At 40.3% G+C, this 20,908-nt stretch overlaps 2 protein-coding genes across 2 annotated transcripts; both read right to left on the bottom strand.

Moving 5' to 3' along the window:
* Window positions 1-26: 26 nt before the first annotated feature.
* Window positions 27-13,162, bottom strand: bmerb1 (bMERB domain containing 1). The gene is made up of 6 exons (XM_026170037.1): window positions 12,863-13,162; window positions 9,182-9,302; window positions 7,378-7,451; window positions 5,274-5,388; window positions 2,129-2,211; window positions 27-2,029 (listed from the first exon to the last, which is right to left on the bottom strand). Exons 1-6 carry the CDS (start codon window positions 12,948-12,950, stop codon window positions 1,911-1,913), a joined length of 600 nt encoding a protein of 199 aa, XP_026025822.1. The 5' UTR covers window positions 12,951-13,162; the 3' UTR covers window positions 27-1,910.
* A 1,090-nt stretch (window positions 13,163-14,252) lies between these two features.
* Window positions 14,253-20,656, bottom strand: LOC113023717 (mpv17-like protein). The gene is made up of 4 exons (XM_026170030.1): window positions 20,038-20,656; window positions 17,875-17,945; window positions 17,647-17,676; window positions 14,253-16,298 (listed from the first exon to the last, which is right to left on the bottom strand). Exons 1-4 carry the CDS (start codon window positions 20,339-20,341, stop codon window positions 16,089-16,091), a joined length of 615 nt encoding a protein of 204 aa, XP_026025815.1. The 5' UTR covers window positions 20,342-20,656; the 3' UTR covers window positions 14,253-16,088.
* Window positions 20,657-20,908: the final 252 nt, after the last annotated feature.

The raw sequence follows: 20,908 nt of genomic DNA, 5'->3' as shown, positions 1-20,908 counted from the left end.
CATTATTCAAACATACACACGGTGAGTTCCTGAAAGATGCTCTTTATTTAAACATATATGTACAGGTAGTTTCAGCTTATTTTCTGCATATTTGTTCAATACTTTGACATTAGGACCTTCATAAATCCACTACAACTACAGAATGCTAAGTTATCAGAACAAAGGTAAAGTGACAGAGAGCAACACTTTGCTTGACATGAGTCACACTAAAGTCCTAAATACACTCAAACACACACCATCTATTGGAGGCATTTACAGCAGAGTTGCATTCATTTCCTGGAGTTTATCATTTTAAAAACGCAAGACTTAAGTTCAAAGGATGCATGTTGTTTCTCTGCAATATCCAGAATGATGATGAATGATGTCTCACTACCACAGTGAACACTTCCTGGCAGCTGATGATGCAGATTTTAATATGGCCTCTGATGTGCTGATTTGGGGAGGAGGGTAAATGTGATGATGGAAGATCAAGTGTTGGCATATACAGGCATTAAAGTCATCATGAAAGGGGTTCCTGAAAACTATAAAGGTGAGTCATTAGGCTGGATGCTAGTTGGCACTCTCTATAAATTGTGTTGGAAAAAGTTTAGATGCATTTTTGTTCCAGTTTTATTCTACTACAATCTATAACCTTTGATTTAGAGGACTCCCCAGAACACCTCAAGATGTAAATGGATTTTTTTTTTTAATCTCAAAATGAATTGTAAACTTTTCTCCCATCATATTTTCATTTAAATGTTGTTCTGATATACAAGAGTTTTCTTTTGATGATTCTCTGTGATCTCACTCCAGATTAGAAAACTGTCCTTTTGAAGACTTCTAGAAACATAATTGGACCTCTCCTATAGGACGCACATTGCTAACTAGCACTGAGCCCAATATAAGCTCATTTTTAATCTGGTTTCCACTGATGCCGTGCTGCATAGAGCCTTTGCGAACCAGCTGACATTTCCACAGGTTTGAGAATGAACCGGATGCTATATAGCAAAGGTTGGAGTAATTTCAGTGGGGTGGGGGGTACTGTGGACAGAATCTGCAGGTGAATAATCTCTATATTTCTTGTATCTCCACCCTGATGTTAGTGGTTTCAACTTCCGGCTTGGCAACAGTATTGTATCAGATTTTTGCCACTGACTTCAGTCTCTGTCATACAGAACCAGTTCAACACGGGCACTGGCAGCACGTCAGTGGAAAAGAGGCAACTTAGTTTGTTCAGCATTAAGTCTTTGTTTAATTTGTAAATGCCTTAAGAATTAAACTGCTGTTTGATAATATTGCTCAGCACTTGTAGAAAAAATCATCCACTGGCTCCATCTCCTCATTAGCATATATAAATCAGTTTGCATAAGTCCCTTGGCAGGGAGCCATATTGTTTTTCAGAGCCACTTGTGTTTGTCCCACCTGGGGAAAATGATAAAAATGTAGCAACTGAGAGATTCACTGGTTGGATTTTAAGCACTAAATGAATGAATACCCGTCGTCAGACATCAGCTTTTCTCTTCCTGTCAGAGAACCCCAGCATTCAGTTCACTTTATGGACATTGTGCTTGTAGCTCTGCAGATGAGATCCATCCTCATTGAACCTGTCATGATGGAATTAACCAATCTGAAAACTGACTAAATAAATAAATCAACACTTTCAACATAGTTTTTATTTACAGTTCTCTTCACAGCTTCCTTTCCCTTTATTTCATGGTCTTGGTTAAAAGCTCCTTACTATAAAAGTTTCCCTTAAATACCGACCGGGGATCAGCTCCCAACCTCTTGCAAACTAAGCTACGAATCTGATACCTGAACAGTTTCGTGGTTGACTGTGACTCTCCGAGTAACAGGAAGTGATGTACGTCATGTCGTGTGATGTGAGTGCGGTGTCTGACACAGGGTCGGGGCCATAAGCAGGTTTGGGTCAGTTACATTACAGCACACTGGGTGGCTCCGCAGCAGTCCTTAATGATGGCCGCTCCTGACTTGGTGATGGATGGCTTGTTGGGAGGCGGCTCAGGGATTTGTCTCTTGGGCTTTGGAGGATCTTGTCGTAAAGGGAGAGGGAAAAAAGAGACATAATCACATACAATGCTCTTGTCTCTTTAAGATGGTGTGCATGAGTTATTTTTAACCTCTCACTCACTCTGTGTGACTTTGAGCTTCTGTTCCAGAGGCATCAGCTTCAGCCTGAGGAACTCCGCCATCTCTTTGTCCTCCTCCTTCTCCCTGAGGTACAAAACATCCACATCTTAGTCTGAATGAAATTCAGAAAATGTCTGCTTTTATCTGACTGAAGCAGCACTACTGGACTGACTGACTGACAGGACAGCATGGCTGCGCCACAGTTTTTGGTATTTTCAAAGCTAAACATCTGGGGGGGTGTTTTGTTTTAAGAGACTACCAACTTTTAAAATTCCTTCGTCTGTTCATTTCAAGCTCTGCATTTTTCTTCTTAATCTCTATTAAAGTGAGCACACATGCTTTACAGTTCAAGACAATCCTCATCTTATAGTGGGCCTTGGTGAAGCCTACTGTCTGAAACAACCAGGGTTTTTTTTTTATTACTTTGAGCAACTACAGACTTATCTTTCATAAAAACAGGCTTCATCTCTGTTACCTTTCCCCTTCCTTTGTGCAGACTTTGATCTAACTGGCTGCCACGTGGTCAGTCAGAATCATATCAGGGTTATCCACTCTCACTGCCTACATACACTAGTGGAACATACATACTTGTTTTGAAGCTTTGGAGTCAGTTCAGCTCCTTCCTGTCTTTATCCGAGTATGTATGAACACTTTCTGTCTCTTTCTATTTGTCGCTTTCTCCTTCTTGCCTCTTTTTCCCACTCTGTCAAAATCGCTTCTTTCACTCTTTTGACGTCACTGTACTTGTCATGTTATCTTTCTGCTCACACTCTTCAGGTCAATCACTCTCTGCTCCTTCTGTCAATCTTCCTTTTCAGACCTACCAACGTTTAACCTCCTCAATCATCACTTCATCCTCCTAGATGCCAAAGGTTCCATGACTTTACTAATAATAATGGATTGGATTTATATAGCGCTTTTCAAGGCACCCATTCACTCTCGCATTCACACACTGGTGATGGCAAGCTACTGTTGTAGCCACAGCTGCCCTGGGGCAGGCTGACAGAAGCGAGGCTGCCATATCGTGCCATCGACCCCTCTGGCCAACACCAGTAGGGTAAAGGACACAACGACCAGGACAGAGAGGCCGGGGATTGAACCGGCGACCTTCCGGTTACAGATGCGCTTCCCAACCCCCTGAGCTACGGTCGCCCAACTACATCAACTCCACCAGTATCTGGACTCACACTAGTCCAAAAGAAATCTGTCAAATACAGTCCAGACCCGATCAGCTGACAGCTAAGCTGAGAATATTTTGAGCGCCTCTTCCAGAACAGAGCTACGCTGCTAAACATGAATTACTGCTCAGTGAAATAATAATCCTTGGACTACAGTGGTCCTGAATTAACTATAATTAGTTTAGTAATAAAATGTAAGCTCTACTGAGCACATTTTATATATCTAATATTTCTGTTTTCAAAGCAGTCATGAGCTCTTGTAACCTTCAAACTGCAATAAAATATGAAGATGAAGAAATCAACAAATAATCCATTTTTTCTGTTAATTTCACTTTGAGGCGGAGGTCAGTTTTAAATATATTTAAAGACAAAAAGAGGCGAAAAAAGAAAACCGATTCTTGGCTGGAATACAGAAGCCAGAGAGGCATAATAAAAATGTTTTTCTGTCCTTCTCTGGTCTACATTTTGACGTTTTGGTCATCAGGATCTATAAATGTGCTTTCATCCTTATTGGGCTGGCTTTTCAAGGCACCCATTCACTCTCGCATTCACACACTGGTGATGGCAAGCTACAATGTAGCCACAGCCACCCTGGGGCGCACTGACAGAGGCGAGGCTGCCGGACACTGGCGCCACCGGGCCCTCTGACCACCACCAGTAGGCAACGGGTGAAGTGTCTTGCCCAAGGACACAACGACCGAGACTGTCCAAGCCGGGGCTCGAACCGGCAACCTTCCGATTACAAGGCGAACTCCCAACTCTTGAGCCACGATTTGAAGTACAAATTAAGATTATTATTAGGTTCTGTATCTGCTCTGTCTTTCAGACACTTAATCATGTATCTCACTAAATTATATTAGGAAGGAGCTTGCTCTGCACCCTTGTTGGCTACCATTTAGTTTTGTACAGGACTTCAAACACTCAACAAAATGACATCTGCTGACCTAAATGAGAATTTTTGTTTCAATATGCTTCCTCTGAACAAATTTATAGGAAATATAGAAACATACACTCGCCAGCCACGCCATTATTGACACCTTACTAGTAACATTATGGAACCTCTTTTGCCTTAACAACTGTTTTAATTCTTGTAGCACAACAAACAGCTTGTCAACATGATGCTCAGAGATTTTGGTCCATATTGACATGATGGCATCACACATTCATGATGCTATCACATCCCAGGGGTGTTTTTTTGGACTGAGATCGGGTGACTGCAGAGACAATTTGAGTAAAGTTCAGGAAATCACGGTAAGCAACAATACTCGGGTGACGTGGCATTTTAAACCATGCTTAATTAGTACTAATGGCCCCGAAGTATCATAAAAATATCTAGAGATGTCTGTGGGGGAAAACTCCCAGTAGACCCAGTAGACTGTAAAATTAAAGATTTCTCTTTGCAGCTCTGTTACCTGAAATTAAAGAGAACACACGATTGGACGTAATCTAATGCTACATGTGGCATTGATTTTGATAGAAGATAATCACTTTTAAGACTCTTTGGTTGTGACTCAGTACTGTCACAAAAAATGATTATAATGACACCGAAATAACCCAGAACAATCTGAAGGCACAGTTTCAAAATTAATCTTTTGAGTCCCACAGACATTTGTTCACGCTGTGATTTAAACCCATTATCTTGCCTATCTGAAAGTTATCTGTGTCACACTCTGTGGGTTATCTGGGGGAGCAGACAATGCAGAGCCACAGTCATCAGTCAGCCTCCCTCCCACACACACAGCTAAACACTGCTGTGATGATGAAGTGACCCCTGTTCGCCGTCTTCAGTCAAGTTCACATTCGCGCTACACATTTACTCTAATGAGTCTCCTTCCTGCTGTTTCTCAACTCTTCTATGAGGATCAAATGAAGAAATAAACAGCCAGCGGTATCTGAGTAAACAGACAGTCAGCACACAGAGACGTCATCCCAGATATGAGCTGTGCTCAGAGCTTAGGAGGGCCGTACCTTAATCTCTCCACCTCGGCATCGTCGACCAGAAAATCCCTCTTCTGCACCAGTTTATGGATCTTCAGGATCAGTTCCTCTTCTCGCTGCCTGTGCTTCTTGGTTTTTTCTTTCTCTGGGGGGAAAACAAGGAAGAAAATAAGACGGACAGCAGCAACCCATCTGATGTCTACAGACCGACCCTACAGGAATGTCAGATTCTCTTTAACACTGAGTCACGTCACAAAACAGATCCTTAATTCTGACTCACGCATAATTTATAACAAATAAGGCACTCACTCAATTATGCAAATGTTTGTGAGCCTTCTTTTTGGTTTTGCTGGCTGAAGGATTAAGCATCTGCAAGCATCAGAATTGTCCTGCCTCAAAGAGCTAACCTTCACACTCCAAAGCACAGAATATACACTAACAGACCAAATCAGATGTATGTAAAAACAGAAAAGGACACATCGACACATGGCTGCAGAGGTAGGCTGTCTGGCAATGCTGATATCTAGGCTATTTGAGAAAAAGCGGATGAAAAATGACTGTTAAAACCAGCTTTTTCTAACATGGAGCAGTGCAGCTACAGAGCGAAGCTCCCAGGGGGCAGGACAGCCTGAAGGATGCACGGGTTAGACACATAATCCAAAGTCAGAGGAGCAGGTGCAGGAGAGGTAGCTGGGTCTGTCACATGACTCCTTTTGTCCTGGAGTGGAGTAATGGGATACCAGAACCCCCTTAACAGCATACACAACACTTTTGGCACAAGGGAATGTCAGTGAGATTTTACAGGGCAGTGCAGACTATGTGGCAAGTGGACAAAATAAAAGGAACACTATGTTATAATGCGATCCTATTAATAATTTATGTGATAAGAAAGTAACATATCTTCTCTCCTATGAATTAAAGCTAGAAAAAAATAAAACACACCTCAACTCAAGACACTTCTGTTTTTCTCGCGCAGCCTTCTATGTTGATCAATGTTGGCAAAACTAGTTATATACTACTCTTAATCTGATTTACGTTTGTGCTGTACTTTTTCAATTCTTCCAAAGGGGGCTATTTGACTGATTTGGTTTCTTGTTTTTTAGCCGCATTCCCAAAGAAGTAATTCTGTCAGAGGTGAGTCCGAGCCCATTAAAAGGGATTATTTTTTAAGTCTATCTGGATCTCAAAATTGAAGATTCCTTATAAATTTTCCACAAATACACAAGGAATTTAAATGAGGAAATTCTTTAAAAAAAAACACATCAAACTAGTCGAGAACCAGATTCCCTTCAGGGATTTACTTCATTCAAGCTGCGGGGAAAATTTAGCCTTCACACAGGCTAAATTAGAACTACTCATGCTGGATGTGTTACTGTATTGTCAGGGTGTTTCTGTTATTTCGTATATGCTGCTGGGTTGTCAAAGTGGTAAAATAAAATCCAGGCAGCGTTTGACAGGTCAGTCCTGATCCTCATGTGTGCATCCTTAAACACGACACCAGCCCCTCCTGCACACACACACTGACACACACTGACACATGATGTACATGCGCTCGGAGGAGGCGTGTTTTCCTGCTGTTGCCAGGTTCTCTCTATGCATAGCCTCATGTACGCATTTGGGTTGCTATGTGCGATGCAGCTGACGTCAGTCAGCCACTTCAGCACATTCTCACTGCATTTCTGATACAGGCAACGCTGGAAGTGACTGTAGGCTAATATTTGATTCCGTTTTTGCACAATGAAAACATGCAGACAGTAAATGAGTGTTTACTGAAATTCATTTTAGACTCTTTGCCTGGAAAACCTCCCTCAGCTTGTGTTTCCTTCAAAGTGATGATGCATGGATGTTTATGTGTTTGTGAGTGTGTGTATGCTTATCTCTCCCTCATAACTTCACTGTGTCCCTGGGACTTACAATCAATCCTGCGTCGTTTATTGTTACGACACGTCCTATAAATCAGTGTGATACTCGCAGAGGCGATAGGCCTCCTGTGAGCTGCACTTTCTATCAAAAGATCTATTTTTGGTCAAGTCTAAACAGAGAGTGTGGACAGTTCTGCATGCAGAGGAACAACTGTGAGTTCTTTATCGCCTGATTTTGATGCAGAATTTCCATGAGTGACTGTTAATTGTACCTGGTACTGCGACAATCTGCCTTAGCTCCTGCTTTAAACTCATGATGTCTTTGCAGAGCTGAATGTCATCCATCCTGAAAAGATAAAAGGGAGAAATAAAAGTAAAGCACTGGCTTCCATCAGATTACAGACAAACTGATATGATTAGCTGCTTCCACTTCCATTTCTGACATATTTATCTGATTGACATGACGTCAGGCAGACCTACACTGTATAATAAGGAATCTTGAAGAAAATAAACAATAATCTGATGTAGAGGAGCTGGATAATTAGTTTGAAGGATTTTCTAATCTAACAAGCGGAGCTTTTTTTATATTAAGTCTTTATGAGGTGAAGAATTTAGCTTTCTGCAACTAATTTTCTGACTTTATCTCTAAAGCTGCCAATTTCCGAACCTGCCATTTTATCAGTTTTGCTACACAAAAACGATTGCCACAATTTCCTCGAGCACAACACACAGTACAACACAGAGTCTTCACATCACTTCTCTTGATATAAAAAGCCATTCAAAACACATTCAGTTAACAAACATTTTAAAAAGCGAGCCCACCAAAGCACTCTGAATGGTTTTTATTATTCAGAATAAATTACCCACATTCAATTCATTTCTGTCACTGAACTTATTAATTCATTAGCAAACAGTTTCAGTGTTAATCTCTAAATAATCACCATTAGCTGGATGTTGTTGAATAAACTCCGCTCTTGTTCTTGTCATTAAGATTTCATAGCCTCGAGCTCACACATCAGGAGTGAGTGTGTTAAGTGTGTCGAGACGGAAAACACACAACGACAAAAAAAATCAATCCTGCATGCTCTCTGTGCTTCCTGTAGCCCTCATGTCTCACCCTTGGGGCCTCGGCATTTTCCCTTTTTATTACCTAAATCCCTGTCTGTGTGTGTGTGTGTGTGTGTGTGTGTGTGTGTGTGTGTGTGTGTGTGTGTGTGTGTGTGGGTGTGGGTGTGTGTGTGTGTGTGTGTGTGGAGCAGATTTAATTCTCCTTGTGATAGATCAGGACGATGACTCATCCACAGCCTCCTGCCTCCTTCCTCCTCCTCCCTGCATGTATCCCAGTTGCTGTGTTTTACACCTCCCTCCTTCTCCTTTCTCCCCTCCTAGATCCCTCGCTCCGTATATCTCCCTCCTCTGCCTTGTGTTTTACTCTCTCATCGGTATTAGTAGATTCCAGCAACCTTTGGCACGCCATCTGCTACTTGGTGTGTCTGTGCCTGCACGTGAGGACGGACAGCAGAGAGATAACAATAAGCAGCATGGTGGCCTAATTAAGCCCTGCAAGTAGGCTTTTTATTACAGTGCAACACTGTGGGATTTTTTAAATCTTTATCAGCTTCATCTGATACTTCGACCATCACTGGGCAGATACTAAACATGCAGTTACCCCCCAAAATACATGGTTCATTGGTGAGAAATTTGGAAATAGTTTTGCACAAAAATAAACAAAGCCTTGTATTTCCATTTTTAGTTTTAAAACGATACACTGAGCGGGTATATAATGCTGTTAAAACTTCTTTTTCAGCAGTGATCTATAATCCTTTAAGCTTAGCGGCCAGTGAGTCCATCAGTGATGACTCATTCAGCTGCTACATGCATGTCCAGCCCTCGGAATAATCAATGGACAAATTGACAGCTTCCCTAAATATTGAGCACCAAGCTTAATGTATGTGTGAAGGAAGTAACACGCATGCCTTTGTGTTGTATTAAGAGTATCAACTGTGTCTTGGTTAAAAAAAAAAAAACCTCAAAAAAAGGCGAACCTCTGGTCTCAGAAAAAACACAGACACTCACATGAAGCGCAGCTCTGACTCTCTGCGCACCAGGACTTCCCGCAGGCGTTGGATACGAGCCATCTCCACCTCGATCTCCTCTGGAGACATCGTGCTCTCTGCCATTGACACATCTGAGTGACCTGAGAGGAAGACAAACAGAGGAAAAACAATGCAATAAAAGAAGACAGACCTACAAGACATTCTTGAACCATAGTTTTATTCACTCTGGACACTCCTTCACAGTTCAACCATGCCTGCTTGGTTTAAATTACAGAGAACAAGTACTACACATGGCTTACTTCCATTGGCCGCATCTAATTAAAGCTCTAAAATGTAAAGTCCTCATTCCTTTGATTTGATGTCACATGTGCATTGGAAAGTTCACTCCTTTCGTTTCATCGTTGAAAACTTTCTCATACCGTCAGCTTCTTGGCAAACTCACTTCTCACCTCCTCTCTGTGTGACATGTCATATCACTGCACCCAAGAGCATGATATTTGGTGAGAAAGAGGTGTGGATAATTGAGTTAAGTGATCTGAAGTTTAAAATCAAAGCAGTGCTTCAGCCATAAATTACAGATTTTTTTTCTGAAAGCTTCCAATCGCCCATAAGAAAGGAATTAACCAGGAATATATCACAAGTATTTTCCAAAGAGACAGAAAAAGCACTTTCAGCACGGACCGATGACCAGATGTGGCTTCTCGTTGATTTCTTCCCAAGCTGGAACTGACCTCACACTCCATCTCTGCCAGTAACATGCAGAAACATTGCAGCTACTATACAGACAAACCACTTAATGCACTCGTCAATGCACCGACCACAAAAATGCCGCAACACCTGATGAAGCGGCTCAGCATACGGACAACAGCATAAATCGAGCCAATATGGAAAACCTATCTATGTTCTCTGTGTGTGAAAGTGTTTAGCACTGTGGTGTGCTGATTCCCTCCTCAGAAGAGAAAGCCTGGTTCACCAAGGCTTTGACAAAGGGACCAATGAAGAACTTTACAAAGTTGCATTATGGGAAGTGTTGTACCTGGCTGAAGGGGAGCTCGGTGTAAAGTAAACAAAGGTATCTTTTTACTGCTAATTATGCAAAGCTACTCTAGTAGAATGAATGAATAAACATACTAAGCTGGAAATTACATAAAAGTATTGTTATGATAAAAATACTATTGCGTAAAAGTGTCTCAAAAGACAGTTATATAGTGTACCTTACTTGATCTTCTCATATGAATACTCACTTCTCCATATAGAAATTACAAGGATTCTAAGTGTCTGTCATTCCTTCTTCCCACTCAGGCTGTGAAGTGATGCCAGGACAACAGGACATAATGTCCAGTCTACAGATGCCACGTCACAATACACCTGATTAAACAGTTATTTGCGTCTATAACACACTCTGACGCATGATTTATTCAAAGTATGTACGGTAATATTAGAGGGTTGGGATCAGTCCTCCGTCCTCCTGCAGCAACACTAACTGCAGTGTGCGTTTGTGATACTTTTCATGGATGCTTGCTGAGGATGGAGCTGACTCACCACAGCAGACAGAAGTCTGCACAGGAGGGCGCACTTTGTTTGTGCCTTGCTGATGTTGAATCACCATCTGACACGTCTGCTGACAAAAGACGCAGTTGCGAAAGTTTGTATCAGCGAGATACGAACTAAAGTTTTACACGCGTTTCCTCTATCTCCTCTTTTTTTATTTTACTGTTTCTTGCTTTTTCCTCGCACGTTCCTCTGCCTCGCTTACAGCCACGTGTTCATCATCAATAACACCAAGCTGCATTAGGTCCTGACCAGACCATTAAAAGTGGCAAAGTGCCAGCTCAATAATGTCTTAACAGCTCTCTCTGAACCCGACATGCCGCTAACACCTACTGAGCACTAAAAACACTATAAGTAATTAAATGCTAATATAATTAAAAGTGGCGCTTTCCTCAGAGACAGGTATGGTTGACAACAAAATCCAGCCAATGTAAACCACACCTGAACTACCCCAGTTTCACTAAAACTAACTGGCTCATTGGTGTACTTCAGGATTACGACTTAATGAGGCTAAAACAACCCTGAGAGTCAGGATCGTGTGTACTGCAGCAGCCACATGGGGTTTAACAACAGGGAAATGTCAGTGCCTGTATGACATCGAATGCAGACACCCCCTGACACATGCTGCAGTCACACTGTACACACTGCTGCCGGACCACACCCCCTCCAGTGGGGAAAAAAGAAGAAAAAAAAACAGATGGTGGGGACAAAATAGAAAGTGCAAGGCAAACACGTGTGCTATTTGCCTAATAGATGGACACAAACCTGCAGGGAGCTGCCTTTGTTGTACCTCTGTGTTGTTTTCTGCTTGTATGTTTGTCTTTGTAGCAGAAAGAAAACGAGAGTGCGAGAGAGCAATGGCTGGATCTGTTTCTAAAAATATCCTCTGCATTTTCTTCTCAGACTTAATCTGGAAGTTTCTTCACACACTACTCCCCTGTGATGATGATGACTGGAATCAGGAGGGACACTTCTGAAGTCTCTTATATTTCTCTAGCTTCGTCATTCAGCTACGTCACTAAAACACTTTTTATCACACGAGAACAGGAGAAAATAACAGAAACATCTAAGACGATGTAAACAAACTCTGTTTTTGCTGCTTTATGCCCATCCCGAAGCTTTGCGTTTGAATGATTTCATTTGATCATGACTGTGCATTAATATTGCCACAGGCACAAATCCAAATCAGCATTAAAACTAAACAACCATTTCATTTTATCATCTAACATGCGTGGTATTGACTAAAGATGAAATCCATTAGGCATGTGCCATAAAAATAGATTAATCAATCATCTAACAACCATGAATGCCAAGCAAATATCTTATTGATTCTGGCTTTCCATGGGGAGGATTTTCCTCTTTTTTTCATATCACTTTAATTTGAATAGATTTTCATCAGTTGCTGAAGAAAAAAAAGCTCTCTGAAGAGGAGACAGAGCTCTGAGCTACTTCAGACACTACTTAATAAATGAGAGAGTGTGCATTTTATATGCAGCCTTGAATAGAACAAATAAGACAGGATCGTGTGATGTTGAATTTAATGTCTTGTTTGGCGTTTTTGCAGCTTATGCTCTATTATCACAACAACAAATTAGCCTTAATTTGTTGTTGTTATATTTATTATTGGTACTTGTGAGTCTCGCCAACACAGCTACGCAAAATGAATCCCATGAATAATCACTGAAAGTGGGGAATAGAGTTAATAACATTTTTTAAAGCTGCCTCTTGAGCCCTTTCATATAGATATACGTACACTGATTAGAGCAGAGGAGCAGGGTGTTCACTCAGAGCTAGTGCTCCTGCTGCATCTTATCAGCTCACAATTAAATATCCACAAGTTTGCAAATGCGCTGCGTCCGAGACCTTTAGTGGTTAAAATTCATTAACAAAGGGCGCAATATGCTACCCACGGTTTGCACATAAGGGACGTAATACGCTTTTTAGTACCAAGGCAGCGCTATTGATCCCATCCCAAACCTTTTGTGAGTCACGCTTTAACCATTTAAACTCTAAGTGCTGACTGGGCATCCTGACAGCGAAACACACACTGAAGAAAAGCTGAGACCACAGCTGCACGTTTCCCGCCACACACTTCCCGTTTTTGTCTTTATTCCCTTTTATTTTATTGTTTTTCGTTGACGACGCTCACCTTTGTCCGTTGTCCACGCCGTTTCCGACACAGCTCCGTAGCTCCTGAGCGCGCGCTCGGTGTCCGATATAGATTTCTTCAGTTCCATGTCGGTGGAGTGCACGCGCGCCGAAACCGAGAAACGATGTCGTCCTTCTGCGTCTCGTCTCTGAGTCTGTGCGACCTTTCAGATAAGTCAAATTTCACCCGGTGACAAGGCTCCAGGGACCCGAGACGTTGAGCATCTTTATTCGAGGTTTCAAGTCCTTCGACGTGTGGATGGAGAGGATGTAGAGAGCATGCGCAGTGCGGCCAGGAATGTAAAGGCTGGGAGACACCCACTATCACCGAGAACGCATTGAGAGAAGAGGGGGAAAAAAAACACACACACACACAACCTAATCTAAATATTTACCTATGTTTTATTTAGTAATTGAAATTTCATATATACATAATCATATATACAAATTTCTTTATGTTTCCTCTTCCACTTATCCATCCATCCATTCACTTCCACTTATCCGTCTTTCGCAAATGCAGGCTTTCCGCTGAATAGAAGTGCGCGCGCATACACACTAGGAGATATATATATATATATATATATATATATATATATATATATATATATATATATATATATATATATACATACATACATATATAAACAACGCTGTCATTTTATTGAAATATTTTTATTATTTTGCTTTTTTAGCTATTTTGTTACTCGTTATGATGAACTTAGTGAACTGTTGTAATAAACCCGTTTCCCAACTTAAGGGATAAGTAAGGAAACGTTATCTGAAAACAATAGGCCTACTAATTTTCATAGTACACATTAATGTTTTTGATGATTGTATTCAGTGTATTGCAAGTTAGTAGTTTAATATTATATACTGTCTCTGGTGAGAGCGCTTCAACAGTTTGTCTCCTTAGGCTTTTCTTTGACTCACATGCATATAAAACTGACAAAGGTTAAGAAGCAGGTGTTTTCACACAGTTGGTCAGTTTGCTTTATGGAAAATCAGGCAAACATCTTTTTGAACAATCTGTTACAAATTTAGAAACCACTTTAATGGAAAAAAGGAAGCTTCATTGTTTAAGTTTACTACCTTGTAAAACTGCGTACAAAGGCTATACAGTTCAATGAGTGGGAAGTGCTTTATATACAAGCTTTGATTCTCAAAATACCTGTAGTCCATCTAAATGGCAAGTAATCCATAGGAGGGATTTTCCTCTTGAACTCAAGCCAAAACAAACAAAAGGCACCTTTTGTGAAAAAAACTGTGAGGCTATTGACCATTGTTCTGTTGTAGGTACAAGAACAAGCTCATTAATGTCCATTTCATTTGTGTAGCTACAATGGTGTTCTCACTGTGCTCAGTAAAAAGAAAAAAATCCAACAATAAATGAATGACATTTTCTCGATTTATTCAACAATAAATATTATTACTATATTTCCAGCGGTTAGTGCAGAAGTAATTAGATGAGTTTTCACAGTCAACAGCAGCCATTTGTGCTCTGTGACAACAAAACCAGTAAAAACAGAAGGTTTTGACTTTGGAAAAATAGCATAGAAACAAAAGGAATATTCATTTCTTGGACATTTCAGCTCCAGGGTATCAGCACACATACAGTCAGGAAATCGGAAGTTATTATTAAGAAACATACACTCCAATCTCTGATAAAAGATACAGTAGTGATTAAAATGTTTTTCTTTACCTCAGATCCAGCAGTGCTTCATATATTAATATGTTATTAACAGCACTAATTTCGTCTTGTGAGACAGATGAAATGTTATAGCCACACACACTCAGAATGAGTATGTAATCGCAAACTATATTTTAGGCTCAAACGTACCAAAAAAGCTCTCCATAAATTCCAGTAGTACATGGAAACAGAAAGAAAAAGTTAATTATCTGTGTGAAACAGAAAAGAGAAGTATGCCATTAAAGTCTATATATAACATAACAAACTGCTGTACTCTAGCTGCACTCGATTTATAAAAGCCAGAGGCATCTGATTTAACATTTTTTTATGCAGGCAAGTTCTATAAAGTATCTATAAAGTAATATTTATACAGATGGTTGAGCCCATGCGATGGTATAATATTAACAAAGGTTACAAAAACAGGCAGGCAACATTTCTTCCTTTCAAGTAAATGGATGTTTGAGACAAGCTTTTCCAGTTTTTATTAGACCAACACGGCATAACCTTTAACTTTCTCAGTACTGCATATTAAATAGTGAAATGACGATGACTGAAAATGTGCAAATCAAAACTGTGTTTTCAGATCTGCTTACATTTTTCTTGTGCTTGAATGGATTCATACTGTGCACTCAGTTCATTAGCGTTCTTATGTAAAAATGATCCACCTATAAATTGATAATACAAACATATAAAACAATATCACATATTGTTGGTACTAGAGGTGTCAGGATAGATGTTATTCATAATAACAGTGATATTTAAAACTGAAATTATGATAATTTTGTAGTTGTTATTACTTTCATGTCTGTACAGCTATTCCTACAGACTTTCTTTTTGTTGATTTTTTTTTATGGATTTTGTAATAATATCAGTGAATTATTTTGACCATGAAAATCATTTGAGGTAAAAATCGTACATTGTGACAATCCTAACTGGTACCTGGGTATGTCTGTATTCGATACATCATATACTAAAATGTAAACTGGAAACATCTGGGATATTTCTTAGCGATCAGGCACTCTTTCAGCCAAAGATGAAAGGTTAAGCTGAGATTTAAATGTTTAAAATGTGACTCAAATCATCATTAATTAAAATTCTAAGCTAATAAATTAGCTGCCAGTGTCCACATGGTGGAAATCATTTGTACACTATTCCGTTTTTCACTTTGATGCAAATCAAGCAAATCAAGTTAAATTTTTTTTTTAAAAAGGACCTTACTTGTGGAACAAACACAAGATGGCATTAATAAAAATGAACAAAAGAGCCGATGGTCATAGTCACTGTGGTATGGAAGGATAGATCTTAATGTTTTCCCACAGAGCTAATATACTGCATAAATAATAAAAATATTCCGCATATACATTCAAGATGCTGGAGTTTTTTTCAGCACTTTCACTCTTATCTCACCGAGTCTTTGACCTGTGACCTTGGCAGTGTTAGTGTAACATCAGCTGAGTTAGACCGCAGTCCACTAGTCCAGCTGACGTTTTGTCACCTTCCATAAAAACGACTGACTCTGCTACTGTGTGGGTTTACATAGTCATGCCCCTTTGCTGGGGGCATCCACCTTGTCTTTCTCTTTAGTGTATTCGGCATCATCGTCTTTATGAGGGAACATCCACGCCAGCGCAGCACCAGCTGTGCCATCACCGGTCTGACGTGAGAAGCACAAGAAAGTGGCCCAGATGAAGGCACAGCAGCCAGTGAAGGTGGTCCGCACATACAGAGGCACCAAGGCAAAGTTCAGAAACTGAGAGAAATTGAGATAACAGCATATCGTCATCACTATTATGTCATAAATGTCTACTGATTGCTATTTAACACAGTGTTATGGATAGCAACTGGAGGGTAAAAGGTGTGGACAATGACCCAATGCAGTACGTAAGAAACACAGAAAAACACTTCCCCAGATACGTATTTAGCCTTTTTTTTTTTTTAGCCTTTATTGGATAGAGAGGGTGTAGATAGACAGTAAAGCGGGGAGAGAGAGGGGAAGACATGTAGCTAAGGGCTAAGGGTTTGATTCAAACCCGGTCCTACTGCTCTCTGGTCATACGGCATATCGTCGCTTGCTCACCCACTGAGCCCACCGCTGTTTTTGAAGGTGAGATTGATTTTTGTGATACTACAGGATATTTTATTTCTGCTTTTACTTCATAGTTTCATAGTAATAAACTATCATTTTACAATCCTGTGTTTTGATTCATGTTTCTGCTAATGCAGTACAATGAACTGTAACTTTATTGTGGTATTTGACTTAGGTTTCTTCTCTGGTTTTCATGGAGTTTTTTGGATGCCCATTTAGCTGGGTTTCTGTTTAAGTTTCAGTTTCTACTTTGAGTTTATTACTTGTGCTAAGTGTCAGTGATTCCCCTCTCAGTTCTCTCCTTTGCCTCATCCTTTAATGCTAATGCATTTGTCCTCCAAGTTCCCTCGTCTCTGTCTTCGTGTTTAGTGTGAGCCTTCATTTCTCCACATTTACCATTTTGTCTTTTGGTTATTTCTTAAGCTTGGTTTTTCTTCATGTGTTACTTCCTACCTTGGCATTGTCCTTATTTTTTTGTTATGTCTAAACCTGAACCTCCATGTGCCACTTGCTCTGCTGATCTCACTGTATGGACTTTGATTTCTGATGGTATCTGTTTTTGGTCTTTGCTTGATGAAAATAGTTGAAATGTAGCAAAGCAGATCATTGAATCAGAGTCAGAATACTGTTTCCCAGAGAAAAATATGTGGTCACAGTTGCTCCAAGCGAGCTGCACGCGCACGCGCGCACACACACACGCACACACACACACGTCACTGAACGAATGTATTAATTCCTGTTGTATAAATAAAGAAAGCAGACGGTGACAGAGCACAAGTCCGTGAGTGTCTCTTACGTGTAGGAGCGCTCTGTCACTTGTCATTGCGAGTAAAGACAAGTGCAGTGTTTGTGTTTTCTAACTCAAGTGTCTCAGCTGAAGAATTGCAGGCTGATTTTAAGAAATCCCCTCTCAATACCCTTCATCCCTGAACTTTATTGCACAATTACTCTACATAGCTTCACCCAATTATATTAATGGACATAAGCTGATAATGATGATGCTGATATTTACCTGCATGAATGGCCAGAACATTAGCCCTGTCTGAGAAGAGAGATACAAACAAAGCACAAAATAAGAACTAGAAAACATAATCAGAAGAGCACCTAATAAACGGTTTGTACCAATAAAACTGCGGATGTTTGGGATTTGAGCACTCAACACATTGGACTCTTCTGCTTTGAAACAGATACTGTTAACTGTCACGACTTTAGAAAACAACAGCCTGTGTCTGTGACTCACCTTATAAGTATTCAGGAATTTTTCTCTCCAGTCTTCCAAGATGTCTTCTTTGCCCTCCAAGAAACTGACACCTGGAGGCACATGAGATTTGACTGATTTATAGGCAGTGCAGGAAGATCAATGCAGTTTGTACAGTATAAACATATTAAATAATCATGTCATGTTTTTTGAAGATCTTGATAAACATATAGCCACATTTGAAACAAAAATTAGTACAATAACCCAGTGTACACTGTTTTCCACTATCATTATGGAGTTTATGAAGCGTATGTGTAAGTTCAATAAGGATCTGTAATCACTTATCTGCCTGCCTCCATGAGTGTTCAGCTGCTTTTCTGTTTTCTACACGGCTACCGCTTCCCTGTACTGTCAATCTCAATACTGACGTCATTACTCTAGTCCAATCATTTTCTCACCCGCCTTCTTTTTGCCAATCAGCCTCTGCTTTGCATGTTTTAAATCTCTGTTCCCACAGACCCCACCTCTACCCCATCTTGTTTAAACCCCTCAGCCAGAACTCTATTAAAGCTTCTGTATTCATTTTCACCACCAGCAGCGTTTAGACTCCGGGGCATGCTGTCCTAAATCATATCTCCGCTGGGATTTCATTCTGGCATGATGGGTCATCTGAGTCTAATCCCCAAATACATTAATTTCTGTATCTCAATTTTTAAGGATTCAACTGTTTCCACATTTGAAGTGAGTCAAATAGGTCCATGTTAGGTCGTTTAAGTGTTTAACTAAACGTGCTGGTCTGGCTTTAAAAAATCCATCCATCTCCATTTCTGAATAAATTCTTTAATCTGTCTCGCATGTATTGGTTATTATTCCCTAACAAAAAAGGGAAAATATTAATTTTACTATACTATCTTGATTCTAGTTAATTTTTAATTTAACTTTCAATAGTTTATGTCCAAAAGCGATTATTGCACTTTCAACATTTAAGGTTATAGTTATAAAATCTGTAGTTTTTTTTGAGCAGAAGCAATTTTAGAGAAGAAGTTACAAAAGAAAGGTTTTGTGACAGACTGCAATAACAAGTTCTGATAAATTTATACCAGCAATATTGCTGTATATTGTTATGATTGTATCTGAGTGGATTGGAGCCTTACTGACACTTCTGGACCTCATGAAAGCACAAGCTACACAATAACTTATTGTGAAAATACTGCCCGAGTCCACAACAACTTTTGCTCAGCAGTAATGAATACTGTAAAACAACTGAGCTGCTCTGCTCTGCTGAATAAAACCATTTCTACGGTACCCCCCAAAAAATCTTTTCCCCCTGCATTATGTCTCGACATCAGCACATACTGGGGAACAAAATCAGGGGGGTTTTTTGGTTTGTAATGAGCCATTCTAGGGGAGTGACTACATACAAGAACTCAAATGGTCTGCATGTTAAAGAAAATTCTAATCAGTTTCCTGTTATTTTTAGTCATTTGATGAACAAAAATGTATTTTGCAAGGAAAATTACAACCCGCTTATAATCTTATTTGTACATTCTGGAGGATTTCTTTTGAGCTCTGGATGAATAATAAAAATCTAATTAAATCTAGCAAAAAAGTATGCAATTCTGATTTCATTTTTCACATTTGTATTATTTTCAGTATTTGTTTTCCATTTAATCTGACTTGGCTCTCCTTTTCTGCTTGCTTTCTAAGTCTTTGTTCATCCGATTATTTTAATTAAATGTTATTTAAGTCTTTGACTCGACTCTCAAAGCTGTAATCATAAGCTTTGACAGCAGATATGTCAAATGTTTAAATAAGCATGTGTTCTTTGATTTTTTTTTTCCCCTCTGTGGATTTATTATTAAAAACTTGCTAGGATTGAGGTCCCTTTGTGATCCGGGTTCTGATAGGGAGGAATTTTATCACTTCCCATCTAAAGTAAACCACTGTAATGAAGCAATATCTGCTGGCAGTATCAGTCGTAGTCCGCCCAGTTAGTGGTAATAATCCACTCCTTCATGTCTTTCACTTGACCTCTGCTCGTCTGTGTCACGAGACAAGGAACGAGTGGTGATATTAAGCCACATGAAAGGAGCACAGAGAGGGCATGGGTCTGATTACAAATGGACAGAGAGGCGATCAGCTGTGAGATTAACCATTAACCGCCGTCAGAAATCCTCCAGCCTGTGCCTCCCACAGCCCACCGACCTGTGTAGAAGACACTGGTGGCGAGGGGCGCAGCCGTCGTCTGGTCCAGGAACAGCTTCCTCATCACCATCCCGATAGAGTTCCCGGGAAATCTCCTCTCCAGGAAACGCATCCAGAAGAAATTGAAGTTGCCATGGAAACTAAACGCGACCACCGCGACGTTCCGTGTTTGTCTCCACTCGATGGTCTCCCTCCCGGAGAACCACTGGTGGACGAAGTCCCCCCCGGCGAACAGGCAGCCGTACAGTGTCACGTTGGTAACCCACGGAAAGCGACGGGCATGTCTTAAAAACAGCTTTAGCATTATTTTTAGCTGCCGTTACCCCGTGAAGTGAAAATAAAAACCTATTTCAAGTCCTTTTAACCACAAAACGACTGACTGTGATGTGCTAGCTAAACGCGTATACTTTAACAGTCACACACGGGTCTTCACTCTCTCCACATCACAGTATTCACCTACCACCGAGTCTTTACGTTTCTCGTGTAATTTACGCTATAAAAACACAAAATCATAGCTAAGATACTTGCTTGGCAAACACCATACAGCTGTAACCGGCACTGGACTGACAGCCGGCGCAAAGGTAGCTTCCTTCTGCTTAAATTTACTACGCCCCCTTTTTTACGTGAAAAACAGAAGCAGCGTTGAAGGGGCGGGGCTGGAACGTCCAGAGGAATATGTCCGCTTCACCGCGAGGATCTTACCTCAAGTGACGCTTTTATATGGGCAGAAATCTGTGCCATCAGAAACTGAACAACAAGAAGATTTGTAGGAGCAGGAACCTGGTCATGTGGGGATTTCTAGGTTTGAAAATGATAATGGAATGTACTGATTTGCATCTAGAGCACAGACACACACATTTTATCTAATAAA

Source organism: Astatotilapia calliptera, chromosome 6 (genome assembly GCF_900246225.1).
Source record: "Astatotilapia calliptera chromosome 6, fAstCal1.2, whole genome shotgun sequence".
Taxonomy (NCBI): Eukaryota; Metazoa; Chordata; class Actinopteri; order Cichliformes; family Cichlidae; genus Astatotilapia; species Astatotilapia calliptera.
Note: the sequence above shows the minus strand (reverse complement) of the source record. Positions and strands in the feature narration are given on the sequence as shown.

What these genes read in the sequence shown, in the direction of transcription:
- bmerb1 (XM_026170037.1), bottom strand. Translation starts at nt 12,950, where the DNA reads ATGGAACTGAAGAAATCTATATCGGACACCGAGCGCGCGCTCAGGAGC. An exon ending in GAGTCAGAGCTGCGCTTCAT is followed by an intron (nt 7,452 to 9,181) that starts GTGAGTGTCTGT and finishes TTATCTTTTCAG; the next exon opens with GATGGATGACATTCAGCTCT. An exon ending in GCAGATTGTCGCAGTACCAG is followed by an intron (nt 5,389 to 7,377) that starts GTACAATTAACA and finishes TTTTCCCCCCAG; the next exon opens with AGAAAGAAAAAACCAAGAAG.
- LOC113023717 (XM_026170030.1), bottom strand. Translation starts at nt 20,341, where the DNA reads ATGCTAAAGCTGTTTTTAAGACATGCCCGTCGCTTTCCGTGGGTTACC. An exon ending in CACCAGTGTCTTCTACACAG is followed by an intron (nt 17,946 to 20,037) that starts GTCGGTGGGCTG and finishes ATGTGCCTCCAG; the next exon opens with GTGTCAGTTTCTTGGAGGGC. An exon ending in AATTCCTGAATACTTATAAG is followed by an intron (nt 17,677 to 17,874) that starts GTGAGTCACAGA and finishes CTCTCTTCTCAG; the next exon opens with ACAGGGCTAATGTTCTGGCC.